Source organism: Homarus americanus, unplaced genomic scaffold, assembly GCF_018991925.1.
Source record: "Homarus americanus isolate GMGI-L3 unplaced genomic scaffold, GMGI_Hamer_2.0 scaffold25483, whole genome shotgun sequence".
NCBI classification, from domain to species: Eukaryota; Metazoa; Arthropoda; class Malacostraca; order Decapoda; family Nephropidae; genus Homarus; species Homarus americanus.
In genome coordinates, this window is record NW_024726235.1 from 1,506,293 (window position 1) to 1,526,170 (window position 19,878).

The following is a 19,878-nucleotide window of genomic DNA, read 5'->3' on the forward strand; positions in this document are numbered from 1 at the left end:
ACTGTCAATTCTAATCGCCCAGGACCTGTCATTGTCCAACATTTCTGTCATGTCATTTCCAACCAGGCGCTCTGACCTGTAATGTCATTTATAATCTCCTTGTCATGTCATTTTGATCAGTCACAATCGATCTTTCTGAACCAATTCTGACCTGTCATTCTCAACGTGTCACCTGTCAGAGAGCAATATCAAATCAGTTCACTCAACCTATGACTCAGAGGCTATAGCTTAAAAGGCGTCTTGAGAGAGAGAGAGAGAGAGAGAGAGAGAGAGAGAGAGAGAGAGAGTTAAGTATGGCAGCTCAACAAAACTATAAGTTGACAAGCCGTAAATAGTAATGCTGCTGACGTCACGGGTGGGCAGAGCTTGCTTATGTAAAGAAAGAAAGAAAGAAAAAACATAACGGGTGGCTCGTGAGGGCCTTCTTAAGAGTGGTCTACACTACAGGGGCGGATTATTATGGTAATTTCTGTATACCGTAACCGTGGACTAAGGGACACTTCCAAGTGGCTGACGCGAGACAAAGCCTTAACTTTGCTGCCAAAAACGATTCCAGGAATTTTTTAATGGACTCATATCACGTTAGCCTCTCTATAAATGTTGACTGAGGGTCTTTTTAATGACAGGTTGAGCTGAATTAAGATGAAGGCCAAGAAAGGCGCCACACTTATGCTTAAAAAGACAGCAATGAGATCTACATTTTCCTCACACGTTACGTAAAACTCTCCTGACTGTATCGTTGATTATTATCTGCTGGCGGTTTCTTCTTACTGAGGGGAACGCTTATGTAACACACACGTAATCATAAATACTCACTCTCACTGACACACATACATATCATCCATGAATACACGACCCTACATACGCTGATATAAACACACACGCGTCCTCCCTGCCGGAATATCAGCAAAATCCTGCCAAAAGTGACAATTTAATTTCGGAAAGGAGTGGAGTCGGTGTTGAACAGTGATAAACAGTGATGAACAGTGATGAACAGTGTTTGGTTCGGTGAAGTCAAAACTAGACAGTAACAGCTGAGAGTCGTGGCCAAGTTAACCTTCACACCTACCAATGAGGCCCCGACCATCATCTTCTGTCCAGGCGGTATAGTGTTAATCAGTCCACTCTGGGAACAACAGTGGGTCGGCTTTACACTTGACCATGAGATACCACAACACCACTTGGCACCACACCACACGGTATCTCCAAGACACTGCGATGCAAGGAGCGAGATGCTACGAAGTTACGTGAAGTCCTTCATGTGAACACCTATGGTCGAGCTACTGCACCACGTGGCCTACGTGACCTCACACAGTAGGGCAAGAGACGAACCCGGGCCATCAACTGTAAACTATAATTTGTATGTTCAACTCATGTTCCTTCTCCTTTTAGTAATGAAGGCTTGTGTTAAGCGACCCACCTACCGCCTGTCATTGTACTGTATATAATAAGTCATTTCTGTCCAATTGTATATTTTCACCCCTTTGCCTGCTGAACATTTTCAATAAACTGTTATTATTATTATTATTATTATTATTATTATTATTATTATTATTATTATTATTATTACTCTCTCTCTACGCGTATCAGTCAAAGGTACACACCCGCCACATTTCAGTAACATGGAAGGGGCCACGAGGACACAACAGGCAGGAGATACCCCGTACACACACACACACACACACACACACACACACACACACACACAGTGGGGGAGTAGGATACTATGGGACATTGAAAGAAAAGTGTCGGGGGATGCAGAGGGACATTGTGCGGATCGTAAGACATTTGACTTGCCTTAGGACACCAACGTCATGGGACTATGGGGGACATAAGACACCTTGGATACAACACGGGGACATCGAGAGAGAGAGAGAGGTGGGTCAGGAAAATGAATCAACCGTATGAGAGTCGACCATCTCCCGCAGCCCGCATCACCCACTCCACCCTACTCACCCACCCGCCTCCCTACTCACCCACCCTACCTCCCCTACTCACCCACCCTACCTCCCCCCTCACCCACCCCTACCTCCCTCACCCGCCCCCTACCTCCCCCCTCCCACCCACCCCTACCTCCCCCTACTCACCCACCCCTACCCCCCCCTACTTACCCTCCCCTACCTCCTCCCACTTTCTCCATCACCAGTTTCCTAATTTCCTGAACCACGTAATTGTAACTTTTTATTATTATTTTCTTCTCTAAAATAGTGAAGACATTTTTAACCAATTTGTTTTTTATTTATTGTTGTTATTCGGCTCTTACCAACTGGCGTGAGTGACTGCCCCCTTATTACTAACTAAAGCCTGGTGGGAGGGGAGTCGGCTTTGAGGGGCAGGGGGAGGCTGTGGTAGTGGTGAGAGGGAGGGAGGGAGATAAGAAGGGGAAGGAAGGCAGACGAAATGATAAAAAGGAAGGAGGGAGATGGAAGGAAGACAGAGGGAACACACACACACACACACACACACACACACACCATATATAAACCACAACCTTTAAATACCATGCCAGGCCAGGACCACACACACACACACTTTACCACACAATCTATAAACTCGTGCAACTTTTAGAGACGGCTAAGAATACCACAGAAGGTATACAAACTCCCTGGTATAGCTGTAGACTGCAGATAGAGAGATAGATAGAGTCATGGGTGTGTATTCCATTATGGATAATAGACCCGCCCACCCAATCCCCTCCTTGTGCTTGCAATATTTACAAGTCAATCTGGATCTGTTACACACACACACACACATACACACACATACACACACACATACACACACACACACACACATACACACACACACACAACTCCCCCTCCTTCGTCGCCTTCTTCTCATCTCTCTGTCTGAATGTCTGTGATCCGCAGAGAATGTGGATACAATACTCAATCTAACCCAAAGAGGAACCCAACACACAAACTGCTCAGACGGGAATCGAACCCAGGCCCCCTAGATTGCTATGACAGTACGTTAACCACTCGACCACTAGATATACAACTACAGGTATATGTAGAAGAAATACCAGGTAAGGTAGAGCCATTATACAAGACTATACACTGTTAAACACCCAAAATACACAGGACATACCAGGTGAAGTACAGGTAATTAACACCACTAAATATACACTAGGAAACACCCAAAATAGACAAGAAAATACCAGGTGAGATGGAGGTTAATTAAGGCCTTAAATGAACGGGAATTAACTGAGAGGACACGACTAATACCCTGTGACCTGGGAACACCTGTAGGATGCCAGGTGGGAGAGACGACCAGAGACCATGTGTTATCTCTCTCTCTCTCTCTCTCTCTCTCTCTCTCTCTCTCTCTCTCTCTCTCTCTCTCTCTCTCTCTCAAACACCTAAAGGAGAGAGAAAGGAGAGTGTGAAGTCAACATGTATATTTGACCCAAGAATGTTCACAAAATTCACCAGGGCTCAAGTTCACAGATCTTACCGAGTTCAAAAAGTTCACATGTTCGTTCACCTTAGGGGGTTGACTGTGTTTATGTGGTGATCAGGTTCTACACACACACACACACACACACACACACACACACACACACACACACACACACACACACACCAGTTATGTCAAAGTTCAAAGTTCACTGATCTCCAAGATTACACGCATTTCTATCCCCTGAGTTCATTCACTGTAGAGTTCACAAAAGGTTCATTCATTCGTTCGTGAGTATAAAAGTTCGTTTACTTGAAAGAGTTCAATGAGTTCCTCCACTGCAGAATTTACAGAAATCGCAAAGTTCAATCACTTTTAATCAGCAACTTCATTCACTGACGAGTTCTGAGTTCATTCACTTGCTGGGGGGTTCAGAGGTCATTCACTGCTGGGGGTTCAGAAGTTATTCACTGCTGGGGGGTCAGAGGTCAATCACTTGCTGGGGGGTGGGTCAGAGGTCATTTCACTGCTTGGGGGAGTTCAGAGGGCAATTAATGCATACTTGATTAATTCCTCTCCCTGTATAGATCACTAAATCAGGTCAGAGTTCAGTACAAAATTGCATCTTCATTATTATTATTATTATCATTATTATTATTATTATTATCATCGTTGATCGTTGTTGTTGTTGCTGCTATCATTATTACTAATAATATTATAATCATTTTATTATTACAAACTATAATGATTACAACAACAATACTAATTAAAAAAACAATAATAATAATAATAATAATAATAAAAATAATAATGTAATAACAACAACGACAACAGCATCAATAATAATAAGAGCAGTGATGTAACAAGTACAAATAGTGTTTCAACGATGTAATAAACGAGGCAGAAGGTCAACAGGGGTGGTGGGCGGTAATCCTCAACGTCAGCTCTACCCACTGATGACCCGACTCTCTCTCTCTCTCTCTCTCCTTCTCAACCCCGCCAGTGAAAGACCAGATAAACACACACAAGTTAGGTTAGGTTAGTTTGTGTTAGGTTTCGTTTAGTTAGTTTAGGTTAACGAAATTAGGTCGTGTCTGAGGTGGGATGGAGAGCCAAGGTCGTGGTCACCTGTACAACATTGGTGATAATCTACCTGTCCTTCATCACACTCTGGTCCCCCTTACCTGGCTCTCACCTCCCCCTTTCCCACCTTCCTTCACTACACCCTACTTATGCTCACAAGAAAACCTTACAAGTGTAATTTTCTCACTTATGTAAGAGGTTCCCCTTCCATTCCTCCTCCTTTCCTTTGTCTTCCCATTTTCTCTCCCTTATTCTCCCTCCCGTCTACAAACCCCTCTCTCTCTCTCTCTCTCTCTCTCTCTCTCTCTCTCTCTCTCTATCCTCCTGTTTGCCACCCTCACCATCTTTCTTTCTCTGTCTATCTCTGTCTACCTGTCTCCCCTTCTCTCTCTTTATCCACCTGGGTCGTATCTGTCACACACACACACACACACACACACACACACACACACACTGGAGGTGAGTAGTACTAGCCACAGCCTTACTCTCGTCACAACCAACGGCGGAGACAACGAACTCCGTCTTCTTCTCCTCTTCCTCCTCCTCCCCTGCCTATCTACACTTCCCCACTTCTTCTTCCTCCTCTTCTTCCTCCTGCATCTTCCACACTTCCTCCTCTTCCTCCTGCGTTACACCCCATTTCCTCCTCCTGCGTCTCTCCTCCTCCTCCTCTACCCTGTCTGTCTGATTGGGCATGGGAGGGGTGGGGTTAGGCAGGGAGGGGCGGGGTTAGGCAGAGGGGCAGGGTGGGCAGTGGAGGGGCAGGGCGGGGAGCGGCAGGAGGCAGGGCGGGGTTAGGCCGGACGAGGCGGGGTGAGCCATAGACACACCCAGACACACACACACACACGTCAGGGAACCATAAATGGCCACCCTAACGACGTCCTGTTTCCAACTGTCAACATGAGTCAACAGCTTCGGGATAAAAGGCAGATTCGTCCTTATTTTTTTCCCCTTTTATAATGGCTGAAAGTCAAGGTATGTATATGCCCTTAATGATGTCAACAACACGCTAAAAACACCATCATGCTCCGACTATTATGCTCTGACTGTCATACTAAGACTATTATGCTCCGACTATCATCCGCCGACTATCATGCTCAGACTATCATCCCCCGACTATCATCCCCCGACCATCATGCTCAGACTATCATCCCCCGACCATCATGCTCAGACTATCATCCCCCGACTATCATACCCAGACCACATAACATATAAAACTTGTAAATATTGTACACTAATACTTTAATCAATAAACTACACACAAAATACATTATAAAACCTGAACTCTGTATAATTATCAGCATACAGTTAAATCAGACACTTCAAGACAATAGGATTAGTTAAATAAATCAACAAACAAATAAATAAATTAGACAAATAAATTAGACAAATAAATAACCTCACTTGACGAACACATCACCTGCCGAAGACCTAGTGACCTCCTTCTACTCCTCCTTGGGGTGTAAACTACCATCTTAACTACACCATTTACCTGTGTAAGAGAAATAAACAACATTAAAACAAAAAACTTTAGTTAAATTGTTATTCTAATTAAATAAAAGATAGTAGTTATTATTAAATGTCTTAGTAATAGATGTTAACAATAGCATAGAGTAAATTTAGTCACGTGATGTGAAATCGGCGTCTGATTGGTTATGACGTCAACATCTCCCTGTAGCAGTTGTTTACGGACCCCACCAGTGATTTATAAGTTGTTTACAGATCCCACCAGTGATTTATAAGTTGTTTACAGATCCCACCAGTGATTTATAAGTTGTTTACAGATCCCACCAGTGATTTATAAGTTGTTTACGGACCCCACCAGTGATTTATAAGTTGTTTACGGACCCCACCAGTGATTTATAAGTTGTTTACAGATCCCACCAGTGATTTATAAGTTGTTTACGGACCCCACCAGTGATTTATAAGTTGTTTACGGACCCCACCAGTGATTTATAAGTTGTTTACGGACCCCACCAGTGATTTATAAGTTGTTTACGGATCCCACCAGTGATTTATAAGTTGTTTACAGATCCCACCAGCCATTTAAAAGTTGTTTACGGACCCCATCAGCTTCACCCCTTCCTACCGTGTTATTTCCGGATTACGAAGACCAGACGAAATCACAACGCTGCTAATTGGAACAGATGGCAGCCATCCCTATCAGATCACAGCCAGTTATACCAGATCACAGCTCGTATCATGCCAGATCACTGCACATCATACCAGATCACAGTATATCATGCCAGATTACTGTAAATTATACCAGATCACAGCACAGCAAACAACAACACATCACATCACCCACAACACAGCTAAATCACATCAAATCAGACCACCCCCCCCAAAAAAAATCACCGTAGCCACAGCACAAGACAGCAACAGCTATCCTTGGCAGCAGAGAATCAATACCCGGTTGTCCCAGACCTCAAATTGTCAATGACAGGCAAGGGATGGGCGTGGCCTATCTCCTCCGCCAACCAGGAACGCCGCGCTCTCTCATTGGTCAGGTGAGGGCGCCCCGTGGGAAGGAAAACACCGAGGGTCGACCTGAATGACTGGGGTGACGTCTGAGAGCGGAGCCATCCTCATTGATGGCTCTTAGCGACGTAGTAAAGGTAAATAACACGCATATATGAACACCTGTTGATGAGATAAATAAGTGGTGGAAAACATATAGCAGAGTATAGGTGTGTTTTTAGGCATCTTTATATCAGTGACGCCTGAGAGCGGGACAATTTTACTCCTGAAATTTCCTCGTTTATTAATAATCTACGTGTGAATATCAATTGGTGAGTAAATAAGCTCATAAATAAACAGACACCAGCAGCATATTGATATAATAATCTCTTTCGGTAAGTTTTACCTCAATGAAAGATGTGAATGGCCAATGACGTCACAAGGCGGCCCCCTACTGACGGAGGTCCAGGAGGAGGAGGAGCAGGAGGAACTCTACTCCCCACTCCCCATCCCCTCATTTAGTAAAGAATAATAACACATACATGGGAACACCTCCACAGTCATTAGTATAAATTATAATACTAAAAAAAATGGAAGTATAATTATTAGGCAGATAATACCAACAGTGTATAAATGATAAGAATTGGTAAGAACACGGACACCTCTTGATCAGTGTTAAATGTACGTACACAAGAACACGAACGAGAGTTATTATACTGTAGAGAGAGAGAGAGAGAGAGAGAGAGTCTTAACACACCCTGTACACAATGCCCTCTCAGACTAACCCCTACGATGCTGTAGCGCAAGGAACACTGGACCTGACAAACAGTTGGTGATAAGGGAGAAATAACCTCAGCTAACCTAGCCTAAACTAACCTAACCTCACGTAACTTAACCTAACCTGTAAGTATTGTAGCCTAACTTTTACGATGCTGTTAAACACTTGAGAGTCTAGATTGGTCGGCCGTGTGAGAAGCTCTGGCAATAAGCTAAATTAAACCCCGAAGGAAAAAAAAAAGCCACACCCACTTCTACAACGCCTCCTGCAGTAGTGGCTAAACCTTGTGTTGGGTGTACGACATCATGGAGGGAAATATCATGTCTATTTTTTTATTTTTTTATTTTTCTTTATTTTGAAGACGTTTACAATAGAGGGATTCAATCACGTGTGTCCGATTCCTTACACTATGACGTTCAGCTGTAAGTTTTAAGCTATCAGAATCTATATAGAGTATAATCCCTTTATATGTTAAGCTATATGTACAATAAGGTATCTGATCCTACTTTACTGTACGATCCTATACAGTGCGATGTTAATGTATAAGTACTATGGTTTCTGAATCCACTGTCCGATCTCCCCATATTATGATGAGTCAGTTATGAATGATATATATAAACTGTCTTTCCTGAGCTGACTCCTCCTCCTCCTCCTCCTTCGGTCTTGAGTGCGAGAGCCAGTCCACTGAGCCCCTGAGAGCTCTTAAGTTAGTCGAAGAGAGCTGCTGTGTGTGAAGGGTTGGGTTGGGTTAGGTTAGGTTAGCTTAGCTTAGGTTAGGTCGTTTAATTATCAGGAGAATTAAGCTAGGGTGCCTAATCTTTACACGATCCCAATATTTAAATAATACAACAGAGAGATATTGAAAACATATAAGACGAAATCAGGTTGTAGAAACGTTCAGACTGACAGAGGGACACCTGAGGGTTAATATGTACATGCTTCTTTCCCCTTTCATAACGGGGAATAACAAACAATTAGTCGGATAATTACTCATTACCCGATTAATCACGGTTGTTGCTCATGAACGAGGCCTTTGATGGCGAGAGAGGCTTTGTGTGCTACCTGGCCCAAAATAACCTCCCTTCTACCGTTAATTTGAAGGGATTTCTACCATATGAGAGAGAGAGAGAGAGAGAGAGAGAGAGAGAGGGGGGGGATACCTACATATTTTTTTATGCATTCTTTGTAATGTTTGAGAGATATTAGAAGAAGGAAGTTAAGCAAGCACAACCTAATGTGAAATCTAATCAAGAAACATCACGATATATCAAACCCAACAAGACAGGATTCGCGGAATATATCGAGAACATTATCCAGGTCACGAGTTAGGCGAGACAACGGGACTGAAAATATGCCAGAACAACAACCAGTATTTGTGCCCAGTGAAGAAGGAAGCCATGTTGTTCCAGGTATTTGACTATTGGTTTGTTCATGACAGATTCCAAGACTTAGGGGATGACTGAGGAGAGGTATACAGTCGCCTCCACTCATACCTGGTACAGTTCCTGGCGTGATTTGTGAGATGTGGCACCACTGTGTTTGTTTGCATCATAATTATAACTCCTAGAATGGCCCTAAGGAACCTCGCAATAGTAGCCAGACTAAGGATGCTAGATAAGCTTTCCACACAGTTGTCACATCTCACAATCGTACCAGCCACTGTACCAGGTATAAGTGTAGGCGACTGTACGTGTCAATTGTTAGAGATAGGGTGGATCCCTTCTTTTGGGTTTGGCTGTTGGGTTGTTGGTTGCTGGGTTGGTTGGGTTGGGTTGGGGTTGCTGGGTTGCTGGGTTGGTTAGGTTGGGTTGCTTGGGTTGCTGGGTTGGGTTGGGTTGGGTTGGGTTGGGTTGGGGTTGCTGGGTTGGTTGGGTTGGGGTTGGGTTGGGTTGAAGGTTGGGTTGGTTGGGTTGGGTTGGGCTGGGTTGGGTTGGGTTTGGGTTGGGTTATAGATGGGTTCAAAAAGTTAGTGCACAGTGACATAGATCGCCCGAAGATTATCCCTCCCAGCTTATACTATAAGATTAACCAACTAACACTACCGGGGTTAATTTAGTTATGGTGAATTAGGTAAAGTTAAAACTAGTGTTAGAGTGGTTAATCATTAGGGTGAAATAAACTAAGAAGAGAGAGAGAGAGAGAGAGAGAGAGAGAGAGAGAGAGAGAGAGAGAGAGACCCCCCTTGCGTGAGTGTGAGATATTAGCCACCAGTATTACACCATTGATATAGGAACATTTCTCCGCTACACGTGTTAAAAGTATACCTTCATTAACACTGCCCTGTTAATGCACTACTGACACACCTCTCTGGCTGTCTGTACTAGTGTTTACTTTTTTTTACTACTACTACTACATTTTATTACGACTATACTACTGCTACTTATACACTAATACGATATTGCTACTATTATTACTACTATTACTTCTATTATTACTATTACTGCTACTACTATTTCTTCTACTACTAATAATAATAACACTGCTACTACTATTACTATTATACTACTGCTATGACTGGTAGGCTACTACTACTATTACTACTACTTTTTTTTTAAACGTGGCCTCCAGCCTCCCCCAATACTTCGCCACCATTTAATTACCTTAATATTAAATATCCTAATACATAAGTAGCTATCCTATCTGTGTTAAATTAGTTGAGCCGCAGATCTATGCGGCATTCAGTGACTGTAGCCTCATAGTCAATATCTGCAGCAGTTGTCGGAGTTGGGGCAGAAGCTCTCGTTCCCCTGAGGCAGAGGAAAGCCGACCGAAGGAGAGAGAAAGACAGTCGACATCTCATCCAGGCTGTAACATAACTTCTGGGCTGCTGCTTCTGTTCGGAGATCAACTCCGCGAGTCTGGCGTAGAAACATCTACTACTACTACTACGTTTTGTTGATGTGAATGTATCTATGAGTGGGTGTGAAGATGTACATGTGTGTACGTGATAGTGTACCTATGTGTGCGTGATGGTGTATATGTGTGTGTGTGTGTGTGTGCGTGACTGGTGGAGTGACTCAGAATTGTGTAATTGTCGCTGACTCACCAGATACCAAAGCATGACTCACAAAATACCAGAGCGTGACTCACCAGATACTAGAGCGTGACTCACCAGATACTAGAGCGTGACTCACCAGATACCAGAGCGTGACTCACCAGATACTAGAGCATGACTCACCAGATACTAGAGCGTGACTCACCAGATACTAGAGCGTGAGTCACCAGATACCAGAGCGTGACTCACCAGATACCAGAGCGTGACTCACCAGATACCAGAGCGTGACTCGCCAGATACCAGAGCGTGACTCGCCAGATACCAGAGCGTGACTCACTAGCTACCAGAGCGTGAGTCACCAGGATAGTCCATCACCATAAGAGTCACTTGGCTGATCTTTCTAGAACATCGTGACTCGCCATGACTAAACCTATTACCGTAAGAAAGCAACTGACTCAAGTGAGCGTGAAGGGTGAAAGGGACAGTGTGAGGGAGGTAGCGTCAAGGGTGAGAGGCAGCATCAAGGGTGAGAGGCAGCATCAAGGGTGAAAGAGGCAGCATCAAGGGTGAAAGAGGCAGCATCAAGAAGTAAGAAAGACAGCACATCAAGGAGTGAAGGCGGCATCAAGGGTGAAAAGGCGGCATCAAGGGTGAGAGAGAGCATCAAGGTGAGGAAGAGCTGACATCAAGGGGTGAAGGGCAGCATCAAAGGGTGAGAGAGGCAGCATCAGAGTGAGAAGTGGCATCCAAGGAGTAAGAGGAGCATCAGGTGAGAGAGGCAGCATCAAGAGTGAGAGAGGGCAGCGGCATCAAGGGTAAGAGAGCGGCATCAGGTGACGGAGGCGGCATCAGGGGTGACAGAGGCGGCATCAAGAGTGAAGGCAGCATCAAGGAGTAAAGAGAGGCAGCATCAAGGGTGACAGAGGCAGCATCCAAGTGGGGGCAGCATCAAGGTGGAGAGGCGGCATCAAGATTAAGGAGAGGCAGCATCAAGGGTGTGAGAGGCAGCATTAAGGGTAACAGAGGCAGCATCAAGAGTGACAGAGGCAGCATCAAGAGTGAGAGGGGCAGCATCAAAGAGCGAGAGAGGCAGCAACAAGATCGAGAGAGGCAGCATCAAGGAGTGAGAGAGGCAGCATCAAGAGTGAGAGAGGCAGCATCAAGGGTGAGAGAGGCAGCATTTTATCGTACACAATTACTTCACGGACTCAATACAGTTTGTCTTCCTCGGTATATTCGTAGTTGTTGTTATAAAGCGGAGAATATAAGTCCCGCGGGGGTAAACAATCGTTAATTAGACAAAGGTAAGCAACCATCTATGCACAAGGTGTGATTTTAACAGGAACGAACTAACGAGCGATATATCACGTTTAAGCAATGTTCAGTGGTTCGTTCCTGATAAGAGTAAACAAATTTCAAATAGATCTTTCGTCTACTAACCTAACCTAACCGAAGTCTTCTTGGTTAACTAAGGAAAGTTCTGATGACTGTCTTCTCCCAATGGCAATACAACTGATAACGTGACCTATATATAACCTAGGATAAGAAAGGTCAATGATGCAGTTGTGGGATAAGAGGTGAAGGAACTGTGTGTTTAAAGTGTTTGGAGAGAGAGAGAGAGAGAGAGAGAGAGAGAGAGAGAGAGAGAGGCCAGGTGAGATACGGAGTGAGCGGCGGTACAGTCATGGGTGAGTGGTGTTGTCATGGGTGAAGGAACTAAACTAATGTCATGGGTGAGTGAGCCAGTGTCATGGGGTGAAGGATTCAATCGTGAGGTGAGGCAATATAGTGTGCGTCCAGGGACTTAAAACACCTGCAATTAACCTCTTCATACTTGAGTAAACATCTATCTCGTCTCTATGTCCATCTATCACGTCTCAGTCACATGGTTATGACATTCAACCACAATAAATGAACAAAATGGCACTATATTATCCCATTCCTGATATACCAGGTAGATAAATAATTAGGTCGGCAGGTATATAGTTGGCCTTGGGGTTAATGTTCCCGGTATAACATCCTTTATCATTTATATACATATTATATTATTATCATTTAATTATTTAATCTAATATTAAAATCTTGACTATGTTTTAGTTTTGGTGGATGGCTGCAGGTGTGTGTGTGTGTGTGTGTGTGTGTGTGTGTGTGTGTGTGTGTGTGTGTGTGTGTGAGGTCTAGTGTTGTGACGCCACGCACGCAGTACACACCCGCCGTGGCTTATTATAATTTTACAAGCAAAATATCTGATCTACTCAAGATAATAAACTCTATTTAGTTTGTAACTTTGTACACTACTAAATCAGTCTGTTTGGTTGGCAGTGTTTGTTAACTCAAAGTCGAATGTAAACAATGGATTGCCCGTGTGTTTAATAAAAGTGGTGTGACATATAGTATAGTAAAGGAAGAGTTGTCTTACCTTCGGACACCCCAGGCGATGACAACATGGTTATGTCCCCTCCTCTACATAGTGCCAACGAGTCCTCATCCACGGCATCTGAGGCCACACACGTGTCACTCGAGGTCAACAACACGGCCAGAGGACCATCCGCTGGCGCTCTTGCCCTTAATCAACACCCTCGACCACCGATTCCTTTTGTAAACAGCACTGAAGCTCGCCTGGCCTTCATTGAAATGCAAGCCAACTCGGAGGCGGAGAGGCGCATGGGACCCCAACTTAAAGCACTCTCTTGTCCATGTTTTGGGCCCTACAGCAGTGGTTATCATTCATGCAAGCAGCGACCTCTTTTCTTAGATGATCACAACAACACCAGCACTCTTCCATCCAAATCGCATCCCCCCTGCATCTGTGTCGACTCGTACTGGAAAGGTAATTATCGATCGCGTACAGCTCAGGAACGGGGCCACTCCCGCCTGCCACAGTCCAACTCACACTTGCAGCCAGCCAGGCACCTGAGTCTCCCCGCCCCGACCTCCCCGGCCACCACAGATGCCAACACACATTTATTCATCATATTTTCAAAGCTCCCTCATGCTAACTATGTGACATTTCTTTACACACATCTCGTATTTGGATATGAAGTATAGATTATACGTTAATTAAATGTATTTCATATAATATTTTCAGTAAGAAAAATAACGATTTATAATTTTACCTTCTAACACTTTAGACCATCATCCCTGGTAGGCCCTTCGCTGCGTGGTTTACTAACTGTTCACGTGTACATTATTTCCTTCTTATTAAAACACTTGTTGGAAAATGTTGAGAGAAACTATGAAGAGCGTCTAAGGCGGCCATATATCCATCTGAGAGGAAAACACCAGACAATACAGGTAGTTCAGCGACGATTGCTTACAAGACTTCCAGCGTTGCCACATGTTCGACATATTTTGCTTGGCAATACTATTTGCAACGTCAAGATTCCTGCTACACAGTAATTCAATGCAGCCACGGTGACAAAAACACCTACTTCACTTGCTGGACATAAACAAAAAATTCTAGTAAAGAGGGAAAAAATCTTGAATGAAGTGTATAAATTATGTGAGAAATACTCATCAAGGAAGATGGATGGGATTATCATTCTTATTTTTAGCAACAGCGACAAGATTACTTTCTCGATAACCACTCCACACATACTTGACAAGAGAGAGAACCAAAATAAATGTATCAATATTAATAAGGAAACCAATGGTGACGCTTGTTTAAAATGCTGCCCCGCCATTTACAACGCATAATAACCGACCACCAAAAATCCTTGTTGACACTCGCTACGTCACGACCACAACACTACACCCAGTCCAATGAAATACCATAGACTCGGTATTTGGTATATAAGAAATCATACTTTTTCAACTTGATTCATATCTTCCAAGAGTATATTCCTTTCTTATTGTCTAATTCATTTTAATATATCACTAATTAAATAGAAGATAAACATAATAGCACTGAAAATAGAAATATCCTCAAATTATTACTATTTAATAACACGATACTTGAAAAAATGTATAAACCCGAATGTCGAAATTTCTTTATGAGTCAAGGTGTAGGAATGGCGCCCGAGTTTACACATCAATTGTTTCAAGGTTAGGCTATAGTGCCACTGTGCATATATGGTGCCAGTGTTTAGAGGAATGGTGCCAAGGGGATGGAGCCATCAAATGCAAGACGCAGTACAGCTGGTAGAGTTTACGTGTGAATTTATAATGTCAAGGTGTGTGTGTGTGTGTGCGTGTGTGTAAATAATGACGTCACCGTGTATGTTTGGTGTCCCTGTGTATAATAAGGTTGTTGGTGTGTATAACTATTGCCACGCTTGTATGTAATGTTAATGGAAGGTGCCAATATTTCATGTGGGTGAGTGCCAGAATAAATACTGCATGAGTCCAGAGTGTGTATGGCTGGTTGAGTGTATGATTGATGCCAATGTATGAATAGTGAAAGTGTATGAACGGTGTCCGTTTATGAGAAGGGAGTGTACGAACGTGTGTGTATTAATAGTCAATGGGGTCGAATGGTGACTGTGAGAATAGTACTAGTGTATGGATAGTGACACACACACACACACACGGTTTTGTTTACACCAGAGACCTTGTTATCACCATTACCTTTTATCATGTCGACTATATTGTTGTTCTCCGGGAATTAATACTTGATGGGAAGTCGTCTACCAGAACTAACCTTCCTCTACACCGTCACAGGGTCAGGACACGAGACTAGAAATCCTCCCCCGTCTTCATTAATTGAGTACTGTATTATGATCCTGCTGCCCCTAACGTCGCCACAGTTGTTCCTAACTTTAGTACCAACACTCAGCAAGTCCTACAGCAACTTGGAGAGGAGGGGAGATTAGTTAACGTGATGCCAGACGCTCCTCAGCAACACCGTGAAGCAGACCCACCCGTGCTAGCTCTCAACGATGCTGCCTACTGTTGTTCCCAAGATGAATTCAGTAAAAGTGATTATGAACTGAACGCTTGACAGCAGTGATCATGGTTAACACAAGACGAGCAAGGGAGACTGTCGAGGGATTACGTACATTAGTGACATCACACATATGGTATACCAGATAAGGTGTTCGACCATGCAGCTCCTGTGTAGCACCCAGAGCTAACGTGAGGACGGGGTAGAATGTCACTGGGCCAACGACGTACAGATTGTTCTTAAATTCTTACACATAGTCGTAGATATTATTATTACTATTATTATTAGTTTTATTGTTGCTGTTGTTATTATTATTATTATTATTGTTGTAGTTTTTGTTATTATTATTATTATTATTATTATTCAGATTCACCAGACGATCTACAGAAGCAGTGAAAATGAGGGATATTTTTATTTTAGTGGAGAGTGAAACACAAAGTGACTCGCCTCCACCCCACGCATCTCCCGGCACACCTGATGGCCTGACCCTCAAATTTTAGGAGTCTGTCCTTGATCTGAAGAATTACTTTTCAAGGCCAATGATAAAATGTCAAAGGTGGAAAGGAGGAGGAGGAGGAGGAGGAAGTGCAGGTGGAGATGGTTGGAGAGGAGGAGGTGGGATTAGAGGTGGAGGAAGTGGAGGAGGGGGGGAAGAGACATGGATGCTGGAGAAGTGAGGTACTACAGACGGAGAAGGAGACCACCCACACTCTTTCCCTTCCTCCACCCACCCACCCACCACCTACACTCTCCCTTCCACCCACCACCCGTCCCACCCTGTCTCTCCACACCTTTTGTACAGTGCCTGGGTCAATACCTTCGGCTACTGGTGGCCCCATTACACCTAGCCTACCTCACTATGCAGCCAGGTGTGTTGTATAACCAGCCAAGTGTGTTGTATAACCAGCCAGGTGTGTTATTTCAGGTGTGTTGTACAAGCAGCTGGGTGAATAATAATAATAATAATAATAATAATAATAATAATAATAATAATAATAATAATAATAATAATAATAGTAATGATGATAATAATAATAATAATAATAATAATAATAATACAATATTTATTTTAAGTCGAAGTCCTATTTAAGGATCACTCTAACTCCTTATTTATATATCAAAATCATTTAAGTGGTTTTAGGGTAAGATTGGAACCCCTACCGTATTTATAAACTCCTTCATCCTACTCTTAAATCACTCTTAATGGTTTATAGACGTTAAGAAAAACCTTTAAGAGTCAATAAATATATGTCTTGGGTTTTAGTGGTTTGAGTTTTAAATTTAAGTAGCGACTAATTTTTAAGTGTATCCCCTAAACCCTTAAAATACACTAAAAATAAGAAACAGACCAAGAGACAAGGCTACCAAGTTAATGTTTTCTGATCATTGAGTTCTATTTGAGAGACTTCTAGATTAAGTCAAGAGGCACTAAATACACTGGCTTCTTTAACTCCCTCTGATGATCATCGTGACCTGATCTGTTAATATGGGACAAAACTGTTACACCCTCCTCACCATCTGCCACTTGAGGTCCCTCGTCCATGAAGTGTTTGTTCGACACCACAACCACCTCAAACACTCATGACCTCTCACAGAACTCTACAAAAACAGCAGCGCCATTATAACCACTCCAAAAATCATCAATAAATCGTAGATAACTTGTAGGTACACTCTATATTTCTGAAAGGTTTTGTTATATGACCCCACTCCCGTCACTGTGTTATATATTTTCAGCTTGTATTTGTTGTATTGTCAATAAATCAATCGTTACTATTTTTCACGACACAAACACATGCTTCAAGTCAACAGTATCTCCAACACCTCTGAACCCCTGACGTGGCCCCGTACACTACCAGCGTTGACCTATACACGAGCTCACCGACCACCTGTGAAGTATTTCTAAGTGATTAACAGTATATGGAAGTTGTACTATTGTTCCCACCTGTCAACCCTTCACCTCCCTCACCCTTTCCTATCGCTCACCTGGGTTTATCTCTCAGCTCTCCCCATCTTTCATCCTCTCTCACTTTGCAAGGATCAGGGGATAAAATCTTGGCCATATTGCAGGTTTCTCCAGTGCAACAATAAACAGTCGGCCACTTCCATCAGCCAACCTCTGCCAGGGCGTTGGCTCGTTGCTCACTTATTCCTTGAATCTATATCATAACTTCCTTCCTGTCTCTCTCTCTCTCTCTCCCTGGGTAGTAAATGACCTACGTTTCCAGGAAGTCAGACCCTCCCTTCATCTCGAGGTTTTCCATGAAACTATGCATTTACATTGAAATTTTTGTTTATATCTCATAACATCAGTTCAAGGTGTCGGCGACCATAGCGTTCCACTCCAAACATTCTCGGGCTGTTTTTACTAATCCTAGACAGAAAGTGTGAAAATTATTGTACTATAGCGTGTCATATGTATAACTGTTTACCTTAATTGTTTTAACCTTAAACTAATAAAGATACGGTACATTAGTGACGGGTCGTGACAGAGAGACAGAAAGAGTTTAGTGTGGTCAGGTAGTCCCCGTTGGCGCGTCTCCAGACAAAGTAAATATTCGGTTTGTAATGTTAATCAGAACACAAAGCCAATCAAAACCAAAGCCAATCAAAACACAAAGCCAATCAGAACACAAAGTCAATCAGAACACAAAGTCAATCAGAACACAATCAACCATAACACCTGTCTAGTCTAGTTTACACAATCATCTGAAATTATGTCACGGGCGATGGGGTTGTTGCCTAGCGCGTATCAGTAGAGTGTTCATCCAGTGCTCTTGATGACCCTCTTGAAAATTTTAACAGCAATACATATACATACCACGAACACAATTGAAACTGGGTTAGGTTAGGTTATGTTAGGTTAGGTTGGGTTGGCATCCGAGAGAACAGATACAAACCAACGTAAATAATAACAATTGACGTAAACTTTGACGTTGTTACACACACACACACACACACACACACACACACACACACACACACTGGAAATGCCATCCCTCAGTGACCTCCACCACCAAGCACTGGAAAGGTTTGGCCGTGGACTACTGCACCACCCTCGCCATCGCCACCTCCTGCCACCGGCAGCCCCCCACCCAACTCGCGCAGTCCGCCACTACAACAAAATTCAGCCCATAAGAGCCCACACCGATAGATATAAGAAAAGCACCATCCCATCTATTGTTAAAATAATAAACAACTCCTGATTTATGTACTGTACAGCCCTGGAATGTATTCAATGCATATTATATCATTATTTCTAACTCAAATGTAAGTCTGTATATTTTCAGCCAACGGCTGCAACTCTATTAATAAACCGTTTATTATTATTATTATTGTTTATCCATCTCCGACCACACCAGGAAGACATAAACCTTCCCATCTTTGTGAAATATGCAAAAACATCCTCAGGGGGGGTGAGAAGGGAGGGGGTTGAGGAGGGTTGAGGGAAGGAGGAGGAGAAGAGAAGAGGGGAGTGGGGAGAAGCAGAGGGGAGGGGGGGGTAGGAGCGGCAGCTTGAAGTCGTGTGGTCAGACGGGCTTGCTCTCCGCCCCTCCTATTACTTCCGGGTTTGGCTGGTGATGCTGTGGGTGCCAGAGTAGGTTAGGTTAGGTTAGGTGCCAGGGTAGGTTAGGTTAGGTTAGGTGCCAGGGTAGGTTAGGTTAGGTTAGGTGCCAGGGTAGGTTAGGTTAGGTTAGGTGGCAGGGTAGGTTAGGTTAGGTTAGGTGCCAGGGTAGGTTAGGTTAGGTGCCAGGGTAGGGCGGGGATGAATAGGTAAAACGGATAGGTGGTGGTGGTGGTGTAGTTAGGGGGAGTGGGGTGAGGGATGGTGAGGAGGAGAGAATTAGATGCTGAGGGTGTAGATATGAGGTGAGTAGAGTAAGAGAAAGGTGTGGTATGGTGTGGTTGTGGTGTGGTATGGTTGTGGTGTGGTGTGGTGTGGTATGGTTGTGGTGTGGTGTGGAGTGGTTGTGGTGTGGTGTGGTTGTGGTTGTGGTGTGGTGTGGTATGGTTGTGGTGTGGTGTGGAGTGGTTGTGGTGTGGTGTGGTTGTGGTTGTGGTGTGGTGTGGGATAGGTATAGATGTTAATAAACAGTAAAAACAGGAATAGGCAATAGGCAATGAGACGATAATGAGTGGGATACAGGGAAGAGAATAGGCGAGAGGGGGATAGAGGAGAGAGAGAGAGGGATAGAGGGTGAGTGAATAGCTAACTGATAGACCACTCCACCCACTCTACCCCACTCCACTAGCCTTCTATCCTCGTAAGTGAAGGAAGGC

General features: G+C 43.6%; 1 protein-coding gene across 3 annotated transcripts in view; it reads right to left on the reverse strand.

The window, feature by feature from the left end:
• The window catches only part of LOC121865408 (synaptotagmin-14-like), a 76,759-nt gene extending 63,151 nt beyond the window's left edge, over positions 1-13,608 (reverse strand). For all 3 annotated transcript variants that reach the window (XM_042364777.1, XM_042364776.1, XM_042364775.1), the window contains exon 1: positions 13,138-13,608. In XM_042364777.1, the coding sequence (XP_042220711.1) occupies positions 13,138-13,165 (28 nt within the window). In that variant the 5' untranslated portion in view covers positions 13,166-13,608. The remainder of the gene's footprint in view (positions 1-13,137) is intronic.
• Between the last annotated feature and the right edge of the window lie 6,270 nt (positions 13,609-19,878).